Source organism: Sphaerodactylus townsendi, linkage group LG07 (genome assembly GCF_021028975.2).
Source record: "Sphaerodactylus townsendi isolate TG3544 linkage group LG07, MPM_Stown_v2.3, whole genome shotgun sequence".
NCBI lineage: Eukaryota > Metazoa > Chordata > Lepidosauria > Squamata > Sphaerodactylidae > Sphaerodactylus > Sphaerodactylus townsendi.
Genome location: NC_059431.1, coordinates 47,091,105 through 47,109,361, shown reverse-complemented (window position 1 = coordinate 47,109,361; position 18,257 = coordinate 47,091,105). Strand labels below are relative to the sequence as shown.

Sequence of the window (18,257 nt, the reverse complement as noted above, 5' to 3'; positions counted from 1 at the left end):
TGGATATAGAGATGTCAGTATGTGTGGGATGCAGTCATTTGTAGCCTGAAAGATCAGTTGGTTAGGACACAACACACATTGATTTAAAGGAGTGCAAGGCAAAAGCAGTGCACCATTAAAAATGGCTCTCAGGCCAATTGGCTGGATATGTGGAGAGCTGGTCAGGAAGTTTGCAGGACAAGGTATGGATCTCAGTCAGTTTGAACCTCCAAATCAGAAATGGATTAATAAATCCTGGATTCAAAGAAGTTTGTTTTGCTTAGGCCCACTTCTTCAACAACAAAAAAGCAGGGTTCATTAAATACATGCACATGGACAAACACACACCCCTGAGTGAGAAAAATGTGCCTTTAAATATCTCTCAGTTCGGAAGAGCTACCTTAGCTCCAGGGTTATAGAGAGTAAATGTGTCTTCTAAAGGTCATGGTCAGAAGCTAGTATGGACCACCTATCTCTATACATTGAGAATGATAGGTCACTCTCAAAATAGATACATCTCTTTCATCCCAACGAAGAATGAAGCACTTCCCCAACTCCAGAGTTTTATCGGGCAGCACTGTAAATTGCTTTTAATTCTTCCCATAGAATAACAAGGAGAAAAGGTTGACTTCCTAGGGTTAAGGGGGACCCTTCACCTTTTGTGGAATTGCCATAAAAGAGTACAAGCCTCTGAGAAAGGGCTTGGAGGCCAAACATGCAGATCCTGGGCAGAATCTGATGAGTGAGTCAGAATTGAATCTGGAGAATAAAGAGAAGAGCCAGAACAGAATCTTGTGAACAGTTGCATAGTTACAGCAGCATCTGGCCCATTATGGTTTGAATGTGGTGCATCATAGGCTAGAATCTGGAGTTTGCTGGCTCTTCTGCCCCTGATTCTGGTTACATAATACAACACGATGATCAGTCAAATACTAGCTGATAAGCATCCCACACCCTTTTGCCTTAAATGAAAAGAACAATCCAAAGCAGAGTTATATTCTTCTGAGTGCACTGAAATCAGTGGGCTAAGAAGGATTTGTAACTCTGCTTTAAATGGCATAAATAAATTTAGCCCTTCCCAAATCTTACAAGTTTCAACAATATTTGCACATGATGTCTGATTGTGAAGATAAGGGCTTTATTCTTTTAACTACTGTTTTTCAATTCAGCCGAGATAATACAGAGAGCCTTCCTGGAAATTATAGATGAGATTAGGGATGAATTCCCAAACTTATTGAGACTGACAAGTTCAAACCAGGTAATGTGTTTATATTTCGCTTCTTCTTTGAATGTTTGGTTTCAATTGTTGTTTAATATGATCTGCTGCAAATATTGTGTATCTGCTCTTGAGTCAGCAAATCGTCTGCTTCGTGTTTTATTATATACAAAATGTTCCAAAACAATTATTCTGGAAGGGAAATGTACTTACAGTTCTATAACAAATAACATGGCGGACAACTTTCTCTTGAACCACGAGTGTATAATTTACTTTGGCTCCCCACAGGTTTTTCTTCAGTGTTCAGATGTGCTAATAAGCTGCAGTGGACTTCAGTATACTGAGCTCACACATATGTTGCCTTAGCCAAAAGGGCTAAGAAGCGATATATACTGAGTTCAGTTCCTCTCCATGTGCCCTTGAGTCAAGATAGCATTTTAGCAAGAGGTGTTAAGGAAGGGAGTTCATTTCTTTTTCTCTCATGTCATTTCCTCTATCTAAATCACTCCATGAAGTTGCTATAGACCTACTATAAATGTTCCCTCTTTTTCACTACCCACACTGCTTTTCTCTACAAAAAAACAGCCACTGGCACTCCATTACACAAGAGGATATGTAACTAGGAGTTAGGTCTCTAAGGCCATTTCCGCACGGCCCTTAAATGGCGCCCTGGGGACGGGATAAACGCCGTCCCCAGGGAGCCATTCGCACAGGCAGCGCTGCTGCTAAGCAGCAGCGCCGACCTGGCGTCGCTCCCCCTCCCCCAGGGCGGCGTCAGGCCGCCCTGAAAAACAACCCTTTAAAGGGTTGTTTTTCCCCAGACAGCGTGTTCCCGGTGGCGCGGTGCAAACAGCACCGCCGGGAACACGCTGTTTCCCCTCCCCGTCCCACTCACCTTGTCCCCGTCGTCGGCCTGCTGGCCGTCGAAGCCCCGCCCACGCTGTCCTCCGATGGGGGGGGGTGGGGGGGTGGGGGGGGGGGGGGGGGGGGGTGGGGGGGGGGGGTGGGGGGGGGGGGGGGGGTGGGGGGGGGGGGGGGTGGGGGGGGGGGGGGGGGGGGGGGGGGGGGGGTGGGGGCGTGGGGGGGGGGGGGGTGGGGGTGGGTGGGGGGGGGGGGGGGTGGGGGGGGGGGGGGGTGGGGGGGGGGGGGGGTGGGGGGGGGGGGGGGGGGGGGGGGGGGGGGGTGGGGGGGGGGGGGGGTGGGGGGGGGGGGGGGTGGGGGGGGGGGGGGGTGGGGGGGGGGGGGGGTGGGGGGGGGGGGGGGTGGGGGGGGGGGGGGGTGGGGGGGGGGGGGGGTGGGGGGGGGGGGGGGTGGGGGGGGGGGGGGGTGGGGGGGGGGGGGGGTGGGGGGGGGGGGGGGTGGGGGGGGGGGGGGGTGGGGGGGGGGGGGGGTGGGGGGGGGGGGGGGTGGGGGGGGGGGGGGGTGGGGGGGGGGGGGGGTGGGGGGGGGGGGGGGTGGGGGGGGGGGGGGGTGGGGGGGGGGGGGGGTGGGGGGGGGGGGGGGTGGGGGGGGGGGGGGGTGGGGGGGGGGGGGGGTGGGGGGGGGGGGGGGTGGGGGGGGGGGGGGGTGGGGGGGGGGGGGGGTGGGGGGGGGGGGGGGTGGGGGGGGGGGGGGGTGGGGGGGGGGGGGGGTGGGGGGGGGGGGGGGTGGGGGGGGGGGGGGGTGGGGGGGGGGGGGGGTGGGGGGGGGGGGGGGTGGGGGGGGGGGGGGGTGGGGGGGGGGGGGGGTGGGGGGGGGGGGGGGTGGGGGGGGGGGGGGGTGGGGGGGGGGGGGGGTGGGGGGGGGGGGGGGTGGGGGGGGGGGGGGGTGGGGGGGGGGGGGGGTGGGGGGGGGGGGGGGTGGGGGGGGGGGGGGGTGGGGGGGGGGGGGGGTGGGGGGGGGGGGGGGTGGGGGGGGGGGGGGGTGGGGGGGGGGGGGGGTGGGGGGGGGGGGGGGTGGGGGGGGGGGGGGGTGGGGGGGGGGGGGGGTGGGGGGGGGGGGGGGTGGGGGGGGGGGGGGGTGGGGGGGGGGGGGGGTGGGGGGGGGGGGGGGTGGGGGGGGGGGGGGGTGGGGGGGGGGGGGGGTGGGGGGGGGGGGGGGTGGGGGGGGGGGGGGGTGGGGGGGGGGGGGGGTGGGGGGGGGGGGGGGTGGGGGGGGGGGGGGGTGGGGGGGGGGGGGGGTGGGGGGGGGGGGGGGTGGGGGGGGGGGGGGGTGGGGGGGGGGGGGGGTGGGGGGGGGGGGGGGTGGGGGGGGGGGGGGGTGGGGGGGGGGGGGGGTGGGGGGGGGGGGGGGTGGGGGGGGGGGGGGGTGGGGGGGGGGGGGGGTGGGGGGGGGGGGGGGTGGGGGGGGGGGGGGGTGGGGGGGGGGGGGGGTGGGGGGGGGGGGGGGTGGGGGGGGGGGGGGGTGGGGGGGGGGGGGGGTGGGGGGGGGGGGGGGTGGGGGGGGGGGGGGGTGGGGGGGGGGGGGGGTGGGGGGGGGGGGGGGTGGGGGGGGGGGGGGGTGGGGGGGGGGGGGGGTGGGGGGGGGGGGGGGTGGGGGGGGGGGGGGGTGGGGGGGGGGGGGGGTGGGGGGGGGGGGGGGTGGGGGGGGGGGGGGGTGGGGGGGGGGGGGGGTGGGGGGGGGGGGGGGTGGGGGGGGGGGGGGGTGGGGGGGGGGGGGGGTGGGGGGGGGGGGGGGTGGGGGGGGGGGGGGGTGGGGGGGGGGGGGGGTGGGGGGGGGGGGGGGTGGGGGGGGGGGGGGGTGGGGGGGGGGGGGGGTGGGGGGGGGGGGGGGTGGGGGGGGGGGGGGGTGGGGGGGGGGGGGGGTGGGGGGGGGGGGGGGTGGGGGGGGGGGGGGGTGGGGGGGGGGGGGGGTGGGGGGGGGGGGGGGTGGGGGGGGGGGGGGGTGGGGGGGGGGGGGGGTGGGGGGGGGGGGGGGTGGGGGGGGGGGGGGGTGGGGGGGGGGGGGGGTGGGGGGGGGGGGGGGTGGGGGGGGGGGGGGGTGGGGGGGGGGGGGGGTGGGGGGGGGGGGGGGTGGGGGGGGGGGGGGGTGGGGGGGGGGGGGGGTGGGGGGGGGGGGGGGTGGGGGGGGGGGGGGGTGGGGGGGGGGGGGGGTGGGGGGGGGGGGGGGTGGGGGGGGGGGGGGGTGGGGGGGGGGGGGGGTGGGGGGGGGGGGGGGTGGGGGGGGGGGGGGGTGGGGGGGGGGGGGGGTGGGGGGGGGGGGGGGTGGGGGGGGGGGGGGGTGGGGGGGGGGGGGGGTGGGGGGGGGGGGGGGTGGGGGGGGGGGGGGGTGGGGGGGGGGGGGGGTGGGGGGGGGGGGGGGTGGGGGGGGGGGGGGGTGGGGGGGGGGGGGGGTGGGGGGGGGGGGGGGTGGGGGGGGGGGGGGGTGGGGGGGGGGGGGGGTGGGGGGGGGGGGGGGTGGGGGGGGGGGGGGGTGGGGGGGGGGGGGGGTGGGGGGGGGGGGGGGTGGGGGGGGGGGGGGGTGGGGGGGGGGGGGGGTGGGGGGGGGGGGGGGTGGGGGGGGGGGGGGGTGGGGGGGGGGGGGGGTGGGGGGGGGGGGGGGTGGGGGGGGGGGGGGGTGGGGGGGGGGGGGGGTGGGGGGGGGGGGGGGTGGGGGGGGGGGGGGGTGGGGGGGGGGGGGGGTGGGGGGGGGGGGGGGTGGGGGGGGGGGGGGGTGGGGGGGGGGGGGGGTGGGGGGGGGGGGGGGTGGGGGGGGGGGGGGGTGGGGGGGGGGGGGGGTGGGGGGGGGGGGGGGTGGGGGGGGGGGGGGGTGGGGGGGGGGGGGGGTGGGGGGGGGGGGGGGTGGGGGGGGGGGGGGGTGGGGGGGGGGGGGGGTGGGGGGGGGGGGGGGTGGGGGGGGGGGGGGGTGGGGGGGGGGGGGGGTGGGGGGGGGGGGGGGTGGGGGGGGGGGGGGGTGGGGGGGGGGGGGGGTGGGGGGGGGGGGGGGTGGGGGGGGGGGGGGGTGGGGGGGGGGGGGGGTGGGGGGGGGGGGGGGTGGGGGGGGGGGGGGGTGGGGGGGGGGGGGGGTGGGGGGGGGGGGGGGTGGGGGGGGGGGGGGGTGGGGGGGGGGGGGGGTGGGGGGGGGGGGGGGTGGGGGGGGGGGGGGGTGGGGGGGGGGGGGGGTGGGGGGGGGGGGGGGTGGGGGGGGGGGGGGGTGGGGGGGGGGGGGGGTGGGGGGGGGGGGGGGTGGGGGGGGGGGGGGGTGGGGGGGGGGGGGGGTGGGGGGGGGGGGGGGTGGGGGGGGGGGGGGGTGGGGGGGGGGGGGGGTGGGGGGGGGGGGGGGTGGGGGGGGGGGGGGGTGGGGGGGGGGGGGGGTGGGGGGGGGGGGGGGTGGGGGGGGGGGGGGGTGGGGGGGGGGGGGGGTGGGGGGGGGGGGGGGTGGGGGGGGGGGGGGGTGGGGGGGGGGGGGGGTGGGGGGGGGGGGGGGTGGGGGGGGGGGGGGGTGGGGGGGGGGGGGGGTGGGGGGGGGGGGGGGTGGGGGGGGGGGGGGGTGGGGGGGGGGGGGGGTGGGGGGGGGGGGGGGTGGGGGGGGGGGGGGGTGGGGGGGGGGGGGGGTGGGGGGGGGGGGGGGTGGGGGGGGGGGGGGGTGGGGGGGGGGGGGGGTGGGGGGGGGGGGGGGTGGGGGGGGGGGGGGGTGGGGGGGGGGGGGGGTGGGGGGGGGGGGGGGTGGGGGGGGGGGGGGGTGGGGGGGGGGGGGGGTGGGGGGGGGGGGGGGTGGGGGGGGGGGGGGGTGGGGGGGGGGGGGGGTGGGGGGGGGGGGGGGTGGGGGGGGGGGGGGGTGGGGGGGGGGGGGGGTGGGGGGGGGGGGGGGTGGGGGGGGGGGGGGGTGGGGGGGGGGGGGGGTGGGGGGGGGGGGGGGTGGGGGGGGGGGGGGGTGGGGGGGGGGGGGGGTGGGGGGGGGGGGGGGTGGGGGGGGGGGGGGGTGGGGGGGGGGGGGGGTGGGGGGGGGGGGGGGTGGGGGGGGGGGGGGGTGGGGGGGGGGGGGGGTGGGGGGGGGGGGGGGTGGGGGGGGGGGGGGGTGGGGGGGGGGGGGGGTGGGGGGGGGGGGGGGTGGGGGGGGGGGGGGGTGGGGGGGGGGGGGGGTGGGGGGGGGGGGGGGTGGGGGGGGGGGGGGGTGGGGGGGGGGGGGGGTGGGGGGGGGGGGGGGTGGGGGGGGGGGGGGGTGGGGGGGGGGGGGGGTGGGGGGGGGGGGGGGTGGGGGGGGGGGGGGGTGGGGGGGGGGGGGGGTGGGGGGGGGGGGGGGTGGGGGGGGGGGGGGGTGGGGGGGGGGGGGGGTGGGGGGGGGGGGGGGTGGGGGGGGGGGGGGGTGGGGGGGGGGGGGGGTGGGGGGGGGGGGGGGTGGGGGGGGGGGGGGGTGGGGGGGGGGGGGGGTGGGGGGGGGGGGGGGTGGGGGGGGGGGGGGGTGGGGGGGGGGGGGGGTGGGGGGGGGGGGGGGTGGGGGGGGGGGGGGGTGGGGGGGGGGGGGGGTGGGGGGGGGGGGGGGTGGGGGGGGGGGGGGGTGGGGGGGGGGGGGGGTGGGGGGGGGGGGGGGTGGGGGGGGGGGGGGGTGGGGGGGGGGGGGGGTGGGGGGGGGGGGGGGTGGGGGGGGGGGGGGGTGGGGGGGGGGGGGGGTGGGGGGGGGGGGGGGTGGGGGGGGGGGGGGGTGGGGGGGGGGGGGGGTGGGGGGGGGGGGGGGTGGGGGGGGGGGGGGGTGGGGGGGGGGGGGGGTGGGGGGGGGGGGGGGTGGGGGGGGGGGGGGGTGGGGGGGGGGGGGGGTGGGGGGGGGGGGGGGTGGGGGGGGGGGGGGGTGGGGGGGGGGGGGGGTGGGGGGGGGGGGGGGTGGGGGGGGGGGGGGGTGGGGGGGGGGGGGGGTGGGGGGGGGGGGGGGTGGGGGGGGGGGGGGGTGGGGGGGGGGGGGGGTGGGGGGGGGGGGGGGTGGGGGGGGGGGGGGGTGGGGGGGGGGGGGGGTGGGGGGGGGGGGGGGTGGGGGGGGGGGGGGGTGGGGGGGGGGGGGATCTCCTGAAGATACCCTGAAAGTTTTGTGGGTTTACCATGAAAAATGTGCACTCCACAGCCCTCTATCAGAAATTCCCTATTGACAGCAATGCAGCTAAGTCACTGCAGAACAAAGAATCTTGTGCAAATTTCTGGGGGTGTCTGCAGGGGGTGCATTTGTAGATGTATTGGTACCAATATTTCAGTGTATCATCAGGAGACTGTCCTGATGATGCCCTCCAAGTTTGGTGCAGTTTGGTTCAGGGGGGCCAAAGTTATGGACCCTCAAAAGGGTAGCCTCATCTCCTTAGTTCCCATTGGAAAGAATGGGGGATAGGGACACCCCTTTGGTGGTCCATAACTTTGGCCCCCCTAAACCAAACTGCACCAAACCTGGAGGGTATCATCAGGACAGTTTCCTGATGATACCCTGAAATTGTGGTGCCGATATGTTTAAAAATGCGCCCCCTGCAGGCCAAAATGTGAAAAAACACCAAAAAATAAAAACGCAATTCGGCTGGTGATCCGAATCCATGGGATTCGGCCAGCTCAGATTCGGCCCCTGCTCGTCCGAATCTGTCCGAATCAGTGCAGATTCGGTAAAAATCCAGATTCGGACTGTCCGAATCTCCAACCCTAGAAGCCACACAAGCTTGTTGAGAGTCTGTGCCATCTCATGAGAGGCCTGAGCCCTGTTAGAGAACAGTGCCGATTTCAGTCACCTCTGTGGCCTTCTGTAAGCCCTGCCCCACCCTGCCCCCAATCCCACAGCTGCCAGGTAGTTACCCACTGTTTTGGAGGCCCATGCCACAGTTGTAAAGAACTCCTTTATAACCTGCTAGTTTAGGGTTGCCAGACTGTGGTGGGAGTGGGGAATCTCCCATAGCCAGCTCTCATTTTCCACTGATGCTTTAAGTGGTTGTTGGGGAAAAAATTAAATTGGCCACAGGGCCTATGGCATGATGTCACTTCTGGTTCGGATACCCCTGCCAACCACCTGGGAATGGGTTGGGGAGAACTTACTGGCAGCAAACTGAGGTCTAGGCCTCTGATTCTGGCAATGTGTTGATGACACTTCCAGCATACACCAGATGCTGTGATGCTGTGGTGCTGCTGTGGTGTTTGAGCAGAAAATCTGTGGATGACGCCAATTTTACTATTGTGGTTTTGCCCAAATACCAGTGTCCCCACATTGCTGATGACAGTCATAAGGTCACTTCTGGTCACCTCTGGAAGTGATATTGATGCATCACCAGTGTTAGAGACCTAGGTTTCATTTTGCTGCTAGTAAATCCCCCATTGGCTAGCTGAACAGCAAAAGGGGGAGGCCCCCCAATATAGGAGATCCTCTTCCTATGGCAGGGGTCTGACAAGCCAATTTCTAGGGAAAATCCAGAAGTTATACCACCATTCTCTACAACTCACCAGAAACTTGGTAGTAGTACTGTAGCATTTTTAGCAATTCCTAAAAAAAGACTGATGTCACTTTTGGATTTTTCCTAGAAGGGACATCTGGCCTTTTCAGAAAGTGTCAGAAACTCTAGATTTTTATGATAGATTTTCCAGCAATTCCAAGGGGTGTGATATCACTTCTGGGGGGTTCCCTGGATGTGACATCATGCCACTGCTGATGGCCCACTATGTCCCTTTCCCATTTCACATCTCCTGATGATTGCCTGGACAGACCTGGAAATCCTAACTGGTGACTTTATGACTGCCTACCACCCACCTGTGGCAGTCCACACTTTTAGCTAGCTCTACTGTAGTGATAGAGTGTGGCAGCCAAACTGCCTGTCACAGATGAGGCCTGGGCCAAACATTCAGTTTGCCACAGTTTTCAATGTATTTGTGTCTCCCCCACAAATGCACACATCTGCATTGATAAAATTTATCAGCTCATGTGAGAAAAGAACATGTAAAACTCAGCTTGTGGGGCAGGAAACTGGATCTGCTAAGGCTGAGGCAAGGATTCCATTGCAGTCAGACAAGGGATCTAGTTCAGTTCAGCAGCAGCTAATCTAGGGGACCAGGGACATACACGGGGGTAAAAAATAAGCAATGAATCCAAATAGGCATTGTGGAGCTGGATCTCTTCTCTAGAAAAGACGACCTAAGTCAAAGGCAGAGCTTGCATATGCTCTAACAGCTGTGCTCCAACTGGCTCCCATGGCACATGCCCTTGATGGGCTAGCCCATGTGTAGTTCCTGAAGTGGCCACTTGGAGTGCTGCTGGGGATCTCCTCAAGTCTGGATTCTTCAGCTTACTTATATCTGTGGTGTTACAAAGGGTAAAGCTCTGACTCCCAGGCCTATGTATTTAAGACTCTGATAGCTAACCAACCTGGCCAAAAAACAATCATGTGATTATGCTTTATGTATGACTACATGAAGAAGAGTTTGGATTTATATTCCCTCTTTCTCTCATGTAAGAAGACTTAAAGGGGCTGAAGATGAAGATTCTTTGTGTGTGTGTGTGTGTGTGTGTGTGTGTGTGTGTGTGTGTGTGTTTTACCACTGTGCAAACACATTCCTAAAAACTGGGGAAAGACTCCAGAAAAATAGTTCAGGGATACTATGAATGTTGTAAACATGTGTGATTGACATTCAGACTTCCTTGCTTTACAATGTCCATTTTGTGCTGACTCATGTCATTTATGATCATCAAGATTATTTGCTGCAGTCTCAAAATTGTTTTAAGTATTTTAACCTTGCTGCAGTGGCAGCATTCCGCACGGCAGATGGCTGGGTAGCGGCTGCTGTTGCACACTTGCAGTTTACTGACTTGCTTGGTTTATGCATGCCCCAAGGGCATCATCGGCAGGTTATGCATCTTTTAAAACTAACTGCATAATTGTGTGTGTGTGCTGATTTTGTACCTGCACAATCAGAAGTATTCATTAGCGGCAATCACCATGAATTATACAGGAAGGTAAAATGGGAAAGAACCCCAAACAGACAAGATAAGCAGTTTGGCCATCCTCGTTGAAATCACATCTGTTGAAAGCTGTGGGGCTTTTTTTGTCTGTCTGGTGAATTAGGTGGGTAAATAGGGAAGGATCAGGGAGACAGCCATTATGAAGTAGCAACAATCTAGACCACCAAACACTTAGTTAAGTATTTGCAATCTGGACCAAAGACTTTGGCAATATGGACAAAGTTAGCCCAACAGTTTTCTCACAATTAGGACTGAAACATGGGGAAGTAATATGTGAGCATGTATGTACAATCTTTTGAAAGTTCAAAACAAAATTGTATATCCCCCCTCCAAGTTTCGAGGATCCTGCTTGCAATGTGCAAAGAAACTGAAATCCAAGTAGAAGAATGACCAATTCCCCCTGATATTTTGCATTGTTTTATCCATGTTCATTTATATATCATTAAGGAGGGAGGGTAGGAGATGTGAATAAACTGAAGTCTGTGGCTAACTGTACATGTACATGACTCTGTATAGGATTTAGAATAAAGAAGTCCTTATGCATCAGTTCCACACAGGGTTGCCAGTTCTGGGTTTGAAGATTTGGGTGTGGTTCCTGGGGAGGGGTCATTTGGAGAGGAGAAGGAACTCAGTGGGGATGTATTTCCATAGAATCCATTCACCAAAGCGACATTCCTGCCCAGGGAACTGACCGGTGCAATCTAGAGATCAATCGTAATTCTGGGAGAACTGCAGGCTGATCCGGAGGTTGGCAGCCTTAATTCCACTTTGGGAAGAAGACCAAAAATGCAGGGAGATGTTTGGTTGAGGAGAATTTTGAAAGCATCCCTGGTCTCCAATGTTTCATGCATTGGTCTTCCTGAATCCTGCTGCCTGAATTCACATTCACTGAAGAAGCTTGGGATTGAACCAGCTACCTTCTGGATGGAATATAAATCTTGAAACAATATTGAAAGCGGAGCTTAGTAACTTTTCTTCACATGATTTCTGCACAGAGTGGAATGAATACTGTACGTAGTTTATAGCTGAGGATTAAAGTGTAGCCCTTGTCTATAGTTATGAATGTCAATAGACAGTTAGTACATATCCTGCCAGCAGGTGGCAATCGTGAACATGTAACCGTGATCTGGGGTTTTGTCATGCCATAAAAGCCTGCTCCATGTGATCTGCAAATAGTTTCCAGTTTGCAGGTCTTTACATAATTTCTTACTACAGGACATTTCCTGGAAGAATTATGACTAAATACTATAACCTATAGCTGTCAACACCATCTAAGCAGTCTCCCTTTCCCAGAAAATGTCCTGCCCCAGGATTGTTATTATGCTGAAAAGAAGTGAGGTGGAGTTTTTTTATTTTAATTTGCTCTTGGACACTGATAAAGTGTGAATATTTTGAAGACATTTGTCCCTGTGTACATTTGGAAACTGTTTTGGGTATTCCTGTATGCTTTTTGTACTTTCCTTCAATTAGGAACCCAAGATGAAACAGGCATGAGCTGTGGTATTTATTGCTATTTTATGATTGTAGAGGCAGTACATGTAAGAAAGAAAGACGTGGATCTGTATGAAACAGGGAAGGGGAAGCAGGGGCGTACCTAGGCAAACTGGCGCCCGGGGACAAAACCTGAGTTTGGCGCCCCCCTCCCCGCCCGGCGTATGGGCTGCCACCCTCCCCCACCATGACCAAACAATGATTTTTTGTACCAGCTCACAAAACACCTCCCCCTCCCGTCAAAACATACATGGCTCTCTCCCCACCAACTCTTTTCCTAATTTCCTAATCACAACAACCCTATGAGGTAGGTTGTTAACCTGAGAAACAACTCCAAGCCAGTGCAAGTGGGTATTAAGCATGTAAATCTCTCACAAATCACCCCCAGCAAAACATTTACCAAACAAATGTCAGCATCATCTCTCACAAAACACCTCCAGTTGAATCCACCCACAAACAGCATCACTTTCAATGGTGTTTAAACTAGGGAGCCTAGATTCTTCTTTAAATCCACCCTAAAGGGGAGAATCTGGGGTCCCCGGTTAAAACAAAATTGACAGTGATGCTGTTTGGGTGGATTTACCCCCACCCTGAAACAGCATCACTTTTGAGGGTTGGAGATTCAAATGAAACAAATAGCTGATTCAGATGGAATAATTTGGGCACATTCGGACAAAAATTGCCCATTTATGTCCTGCCCAAATATGAACAAATGTGAATGCAAGGTATTTGGGTTTTTTTGGGGGTATTTTTGGTGTTTTTTTGTCCTGCAAGCTCATTTTAAAACTAGCGGCGCCATGATTTCAGGGCATCATCCAGAGACTGCCCTGATGATACCACCCGAGTTTGGCGATGTTTGGATCAAGGGCAGCAAAGTTATGGACACCCAAATGGAATGCCCCCATCCCCAAAGTGGGGATGGTAAGCAACCCTGAGATGGGCGCCACCCATTTGAGGGACCATAACTTTGGTCCCCTGAACATAACTTCACCAAACTTGGGAGGCATCATAAGAATAGCTAACAGATGATACCCTGAAAATTTGGTGTCACTAGCTTTAAAAATACATCCCTTTCAGGCACCCCAAGACATTTGCCCAAGATTCTTTGTTTTGAAGTGACTTTGCTCCATTGTAGCTAATGAGGAATTTCTGAGGCAGGCTGCACATTTTTGAAGATAGAGGCGCCAGACTTTCAAGGTGGCTCCAATAGGCCTTGAGTAATAGCATCCAAGCGTGGTGAGCTTTGCTTCTGGAGTGGGGGGGGGGGGGAGTTGAGAGAGTTCTGAGAGAACTTAGCCCATAGGCTTTCATATGCAGGAACAGGGAAACAAAATAAGTCTTTTGGGGGCACATAAAATTGAACCCCCAGAAGCAAAGGTCTCTAAACCTGGATGCTATTACCAGGAGGCCCTCCTGGAGCCACCCTGAAAGTCTGGTGCCTCTATCTTCAAAAATGTGCAGCCTGCCTACACACTCAGAAATTCCCCATTGGCTACAATGGAGCAAAGTCACTGCAAAACAACGAATCTTGCGCAAATTTCTTGGGGTGCCTGGAAGGGGTATATTTTTAAAGCTAGTGTCACCAAATTTTCAGGGTATCATCTGTTAACTATTCTTATGATGCCACCCAAGTTTGGTGAAGTTATGTTCAGGGGGACCAAAGTTATGGTCCCTCAAATGGGTAGCCCCACTCTCAGGTTAGCTCCCATTGAAAACAATGGGAATGGGGTCACCCTCTTTGGGGGTCCATAACTTTGCTGCCCCTGAACCAAACATCACCAAATGTGGGTGGTATCATCAGGACAGTCTCTGGATGGTACCCTGAAATTTTGGTGCCACTAGCCTTAAAAGTGCGCCCCCTGCAGGCCGGAACGTGAAAAAACACTTTAAACATTTAAAAAGCACAAAACGACCCTAAAATGTTGGCACCCCCCCACGTGACCAAATGGGGGCGCCCGGGGACATAGGGTACCCCCTGTCCCTAGGCAGGAACGCCACTGCAAATATACCATTATATAATGATGCTCTTGATATGGCAAGTACTTCACTGCAGTGAACAAGATTTGGCAAGATCACAGATAAATTTTAGGAATGTCACATTCATTGCATTTGAAGTCTGGAGTACACAATATCCTGTGTTTTATGTGATTTACTTCCATTTCTTGTTACCTTTAAAATTTGCATTTTAAACAATAGCATTCTTTTTCTAGAGTCCCAGCTTCAGATTCCCATTTCCCTGCATTCTAAAACAGGGATGGGCTTCTATGGAAATATGTCAGCACTCTGCGTATATGTAAAGTGTCATCAAGTCACAGCTGACTTACTGCAAGAGACTAACAGAGGTAGTTTGCCATGGCTTTCTTCTTCATAGGAACTTCCTTTCCCAACCAAAGGCTAATCAGGACTGACCCTACTTAATTTCCAAGATCTAATGAAATGAGACTAACCTGGGCCATCCAGGGCAGAGAGACTTCCGAACTAGTGGAAATATTTCAAAGATTTCTTTGAGCATGAGGATTAGAAAATTGCCCCTACCACTCCCCATACACATGCTTAGTGAAATCTTGGATTCTATAAGACTCCATAAGCTACACATTAGCAATCTTTAATGCTTTGTTGGCTTTCTTTGTTCTAAACCTTTCATAGACTTATTACTTATTGTTTGCTTTTATTTCAGCAAGCAGAGGCTGTTGTGCAGGAGTCTGAGTCTGGGGTGGCCAAGGTATTCTCTTCAGCTCATGGAACAGCCATCATTAATGGGCTAAATAAACTATCCCGATCTTCAAAGTCAATGGCTAAACTTTTGCAGCCACGACTTGCTAAAAATTTTGCAGAGCTAAATATGATTTCAAGCCGTCTCTTGAAAAATATAAACGCTCCCAAACAGCCTATGTATAAAATGAAGGTGAGTAGAGAATCTGATTGCTGTATCTCATATTTTTTAACTATGCCCAGTTATGAGTACATTCCAGACACACATTCACCCATTTACTCAAACCATCTCTCGTCGACAGTTCAAAGGCTCCCTAGTCATGAAATATGACAGCAACTCCAGCCAAATGCCATTCTCATCGGCTTCTTCCACTTTGCCTTTGTCCCAGTTCTCCCCTCCCCCATCTCCAAAACCGTTTCCCCGAAAATAAGACCTACCCCGAAAATGAGCCCTAGCATGATTTTTCGGGATTTTTGGAGGATGCATGAAATATAAGCACTACTCCAAAAATAAGCCCTAGTTACAGATTCCCTGGCGCAGCTGATCTGGTCACGTGGGAGGCGCAAAATCATGGAAAAAAATAATACATCCCCTGAAAATAAGCCCTAACACATCTTTTGGAGCAAAAAATTAATATAAGACCTTGAATTCACCACTAAGCAATATACAAAGAGTTTCACTCACTCACTTCTTCTTTGTATTTCTTGTTTTTCGAGGAAGGTATAGAAAGTAACTATAGTCTCTGGAGAATGCTATGCGCAACGGAAAGCCTGTATTCAAGATTCTGGATCAAAACAATAATGAGTAGCTTAAACAGCAGCGTCTATAAAGTGTAGACAGTTTAGACATGGGGATTCAGACTATCCTGACAAGTGCACATGTAACCTCAGCTTGTGGGTTCTGTGGGGCAGAATTTGGAATTTGTTTGCAACAACAAATTTAAAAAAAACAAAATGGTTTACTTTCTTAACATATAACATCAACATTTAACATCACACTTCAAGGTCCTGTTCAGGTTGCATTTTCAAGTCCTTATATTTACAGTCTACTGATACTGCCAAGTCCAATTCTTCTTTGCAAGTGGGTTGGCTCCTGAAGACTCCAAGGGCTTGATGAACAGGATTCAGCATGATAGTTTCCAGGAGAACTCTCACCCATTACAAACATAAAAAACCCTGAAACAATAAACTCCAACATTTACAACATAGCAAAAATAAACTACCACCTTCCCAGTAGTTCCCAACAACATTGCAGTTACCTTAACAAGGTGTTAAGGGCTTATACAAACCAAGGTCCGAGTCTGGTAGCCTTGTCTCCTCCAAACTACATGAGGTCTGCAGCCTCTGCTGCTTTGAGTCGCCACCCCTTTCTGGGTCAACCCATTCTGAGCATGGGGGTTACACACACACATTCAAATTTTATGTAATTTACTAGCGAGTAAGTTTAATAGGACAATACCATGCAGCGCGCATAGGGTATAACCTTCAGTCCTATTGAAATAATGCCCAAGATACCTTGGGTTATGATTTTTCCAAAGAAGCATTTTTAGTCCCTATGATTTTAGTGGGAATGATACAAGCAAGTCTTATATTACACTGATTTTTGTTTCTGAGAGCTACTTAAATTTGTCATGCACCTTAAGAGTTATTAGTCACAAAATTGCACCACAGTGGGTGGAGCCAGTCACAAAATGGCAGCTTGTACAAACAGTACAGATTAGGTCTACAGTATTCAGCTAGGGAAATGTTTTCTCTGCTGCTTCCATAAAGCAAGTCATCGACATCTCAAATTGTAACTTGCCCCGTCGGGGCGGAAAATGTTTTCCTTGGAAGGACAATTCTAATGCAAGGTAGGAATGTCAATAACATGCTCCACTCCCATCTGAAGCATGTTTGTGTCTGTCTGTGTGCAGGCATGTGAAGCAGGAAAGGTGGATGCAGAAGGGTGGTAGTACTGTCGTTTTCTCATTTAAAGCAAAGATGCTTGCATGAGAACTCCCCCCCCCCCTTTTGCATAAATGAGAAAGGAGGGAGAAGCTGTTGCAATTATTTTAAAGGGAAGAATAAGAAAGTGTTTACAGCAGTGCTGGAGGAGGGGTGGAGAGTGACATTTAGTGCCAAACCAGAAATTTGGGTTTATAAAGAGTTAGGTCCATGTTCCAATATTCAGCTTGGTTAAAGTGAAATCCCTCCAGCCATACAGTAGCCATGAGTAATGACTGTTATACAATAAAGGGGAGCCAGTTTGGGCTCACAGCACCACCATTGGGGAGGAAAGGGCTCCTAACTCCCTGCCACCATACATTTTACCACCCTGAAACATTGCTGAGGAGAGTTATTTCCCCTTTTTTGCCACATAACTCCTCACTAGTGCTACTTCAGCAAGGGACAAACATTGGGTGGGGGGGGGGAGGCAAGTACTCTTCTTCTTTGCAGCAGTGTTCTAAGCCTAAACTGATCTTCCTTTATTTGCTAAAAGCCTTTCCACTTGGCTGCTGTGAGGGACTCAAGCTGAGTACAGGGAACCAGACCCAACTCTTTAAAAACCAGAACGCCAAGTTTGGCCCTTCATGGCTTGGAGAATTACTGGCCACTTCTGCATGAAATTCTCCCCATCCCTGGCTTGCATCTTTTTTTAAAAATTGAACGTTTACTGAATTGTAGTTTGAAAGTGTCTAACAACCATTTTCTCTTCAGGACAGAAAGTTGTGCTTTTATGATGTCATTTCTTATCCAGCAAAAACCGCCCTTACTGGAGTAATGTGTGCTTCTTATGCAGCACTAATTTATCTGGTAAGTTAGTAAGTACCATTATAGCATTGGTGGCGAACCTATCAGAGGTGGCACTCAGAGCCTTTTCTGTGGGCACGCATGCACAGAGTTCGTCATGGGGAGCGGTTTGGAAAATTGCCCCACACACATCTAGGCTGACCTGGGCCGCTGGGCACAACGTATAGGTAACCCTATTAAGTGCTGTTAAACCCCACTGATTTTCATGGGAAGAACTAAAGTGCAATCCTTTACCTGGGAGTAAGCTCAGTTGCTGGCAATGGGGCTTGCTTCTAAACCCTCCTAGGATCGTGATTCACCCATTTGAAACATTGCACTGTTGCTTCAAAGCAAAGCCACCAGCAAGCTTACTGTAATGCATGCCTTGGAGCCAACTGTTTTTTCTAAACTAAAACCTCAGGATTCAGGTTAAATTGCTGTGTTGGCACTTTGTGATAAATAAGTGGGTTTTGGGTTGCAGTTTGGGCCCTTGGTCTTGAAAATGTTCGCCATCACTGTGTTATAGGGATCCCACTTCTGTTAGGCTTCCCGTCCTCAAATATTATATTTATCCCCTGAGTTAAAATAACTGTTATCTTATTTAAAGTCCGAAGATGTTTAAATGCACAAAATATACACTTAGGCTTGGCTCCACCAGAAGATGTCCATGAACAGAAGGAGGGCAATTTTTTGTTGTCTCTGCTTACTTCAGATTCCTAACTCCCCTTTCATGCAGTTCCTGGGGAGGAACAACATTTTGAGCTGCAGCAAGCGGGGGGGGGGGGATTGAGTGGGGGTTGGAATGTTCTGCAAGAGCAGGGATGACCCTTGCACTAGCTGAAGGAAACTTAGAATCAGACCTAAAATGTGTTCTATATATGCTGTTGTTGTTACACAGGCAATCGCCATCTGTAAAATACTGGAAAAATTAAAAAGGATTGTTGAAACAGAAAAGCCATCCAGGGAAGGCAGTAGCAATGGTATCAATGGAAATGCTATTCCCAGAGCAGCTGAAGCAGCAAGTTCCTCTGCATCTTCTGACACACAGCAAGCACCTTCCAAGTGCACCATTAAGGCATCAAAGAACAGTCGCAGCATCTATACTCTACATTCAGCACTGGATTCAGAAAATGGACAGTAAAATTCCCTTGCAGAGTACACTTGGCTTTGATATTCCTGCTGTTTTGGGAATATGCAGACATTCAAAGATATTCCACATTTGCTT

The 18,257-nt window shown here is 57.3% G+C and overlaps 1 protein-coding gene across 1 annotated transcript; it reads left to right on the top strand.

The window, feature by feature from the left end:
* Positions 1 to 51: 51 nt before the first annotated feature.
* Positions 52 to 18,173, top strand: SPATA9 (spermatogenesis associated 9). The gene is made up of 5 exons (XM_048504359.1): positions 52 to 182; positions 1,149 to 1,237; positions 14,229 to 14,456; positions 16,961 to 17,056; positions 17,931 to 18,173. The coding sequence occupies exons 1-5, from the start codon at positions 122 to 124 to the stop codon at positions 18,171 to 18,173; spliced, it is 717 nt and encodes a 238-aa protein (XP_048360316.1). The 5' UTR covers positions 52 to 121.
* The last annotated feature ends 84 nt before the right edge of the window (positions 18,174 to 18,257 follow it).

Excerpts from the sequence above, each read along its gene's own strand:
- SPATA9 (XM_048504359.1), top strand. The coding sequence starts at position 122 with ATGGCTCTCAGGCCAATTGGCTGGATATGTGGAGAGCTGGTCAGGAAG. Across the intron at positions 183-1,148 it reads CAGGAAGTTTGCAGGACAAG|CCGAGATAATACAGAGAGCC; the intron begins GTATGGATCTCA and ends TTTTCAATTCAG. Across the intron at positions 17,057-17,930 it reads ATGCAGCACTAATTTATCTG|GCAATCGCCATCTGTAAAAT; the intron begins GTAAGTTAGTAA and ends GTTGTTACACAG.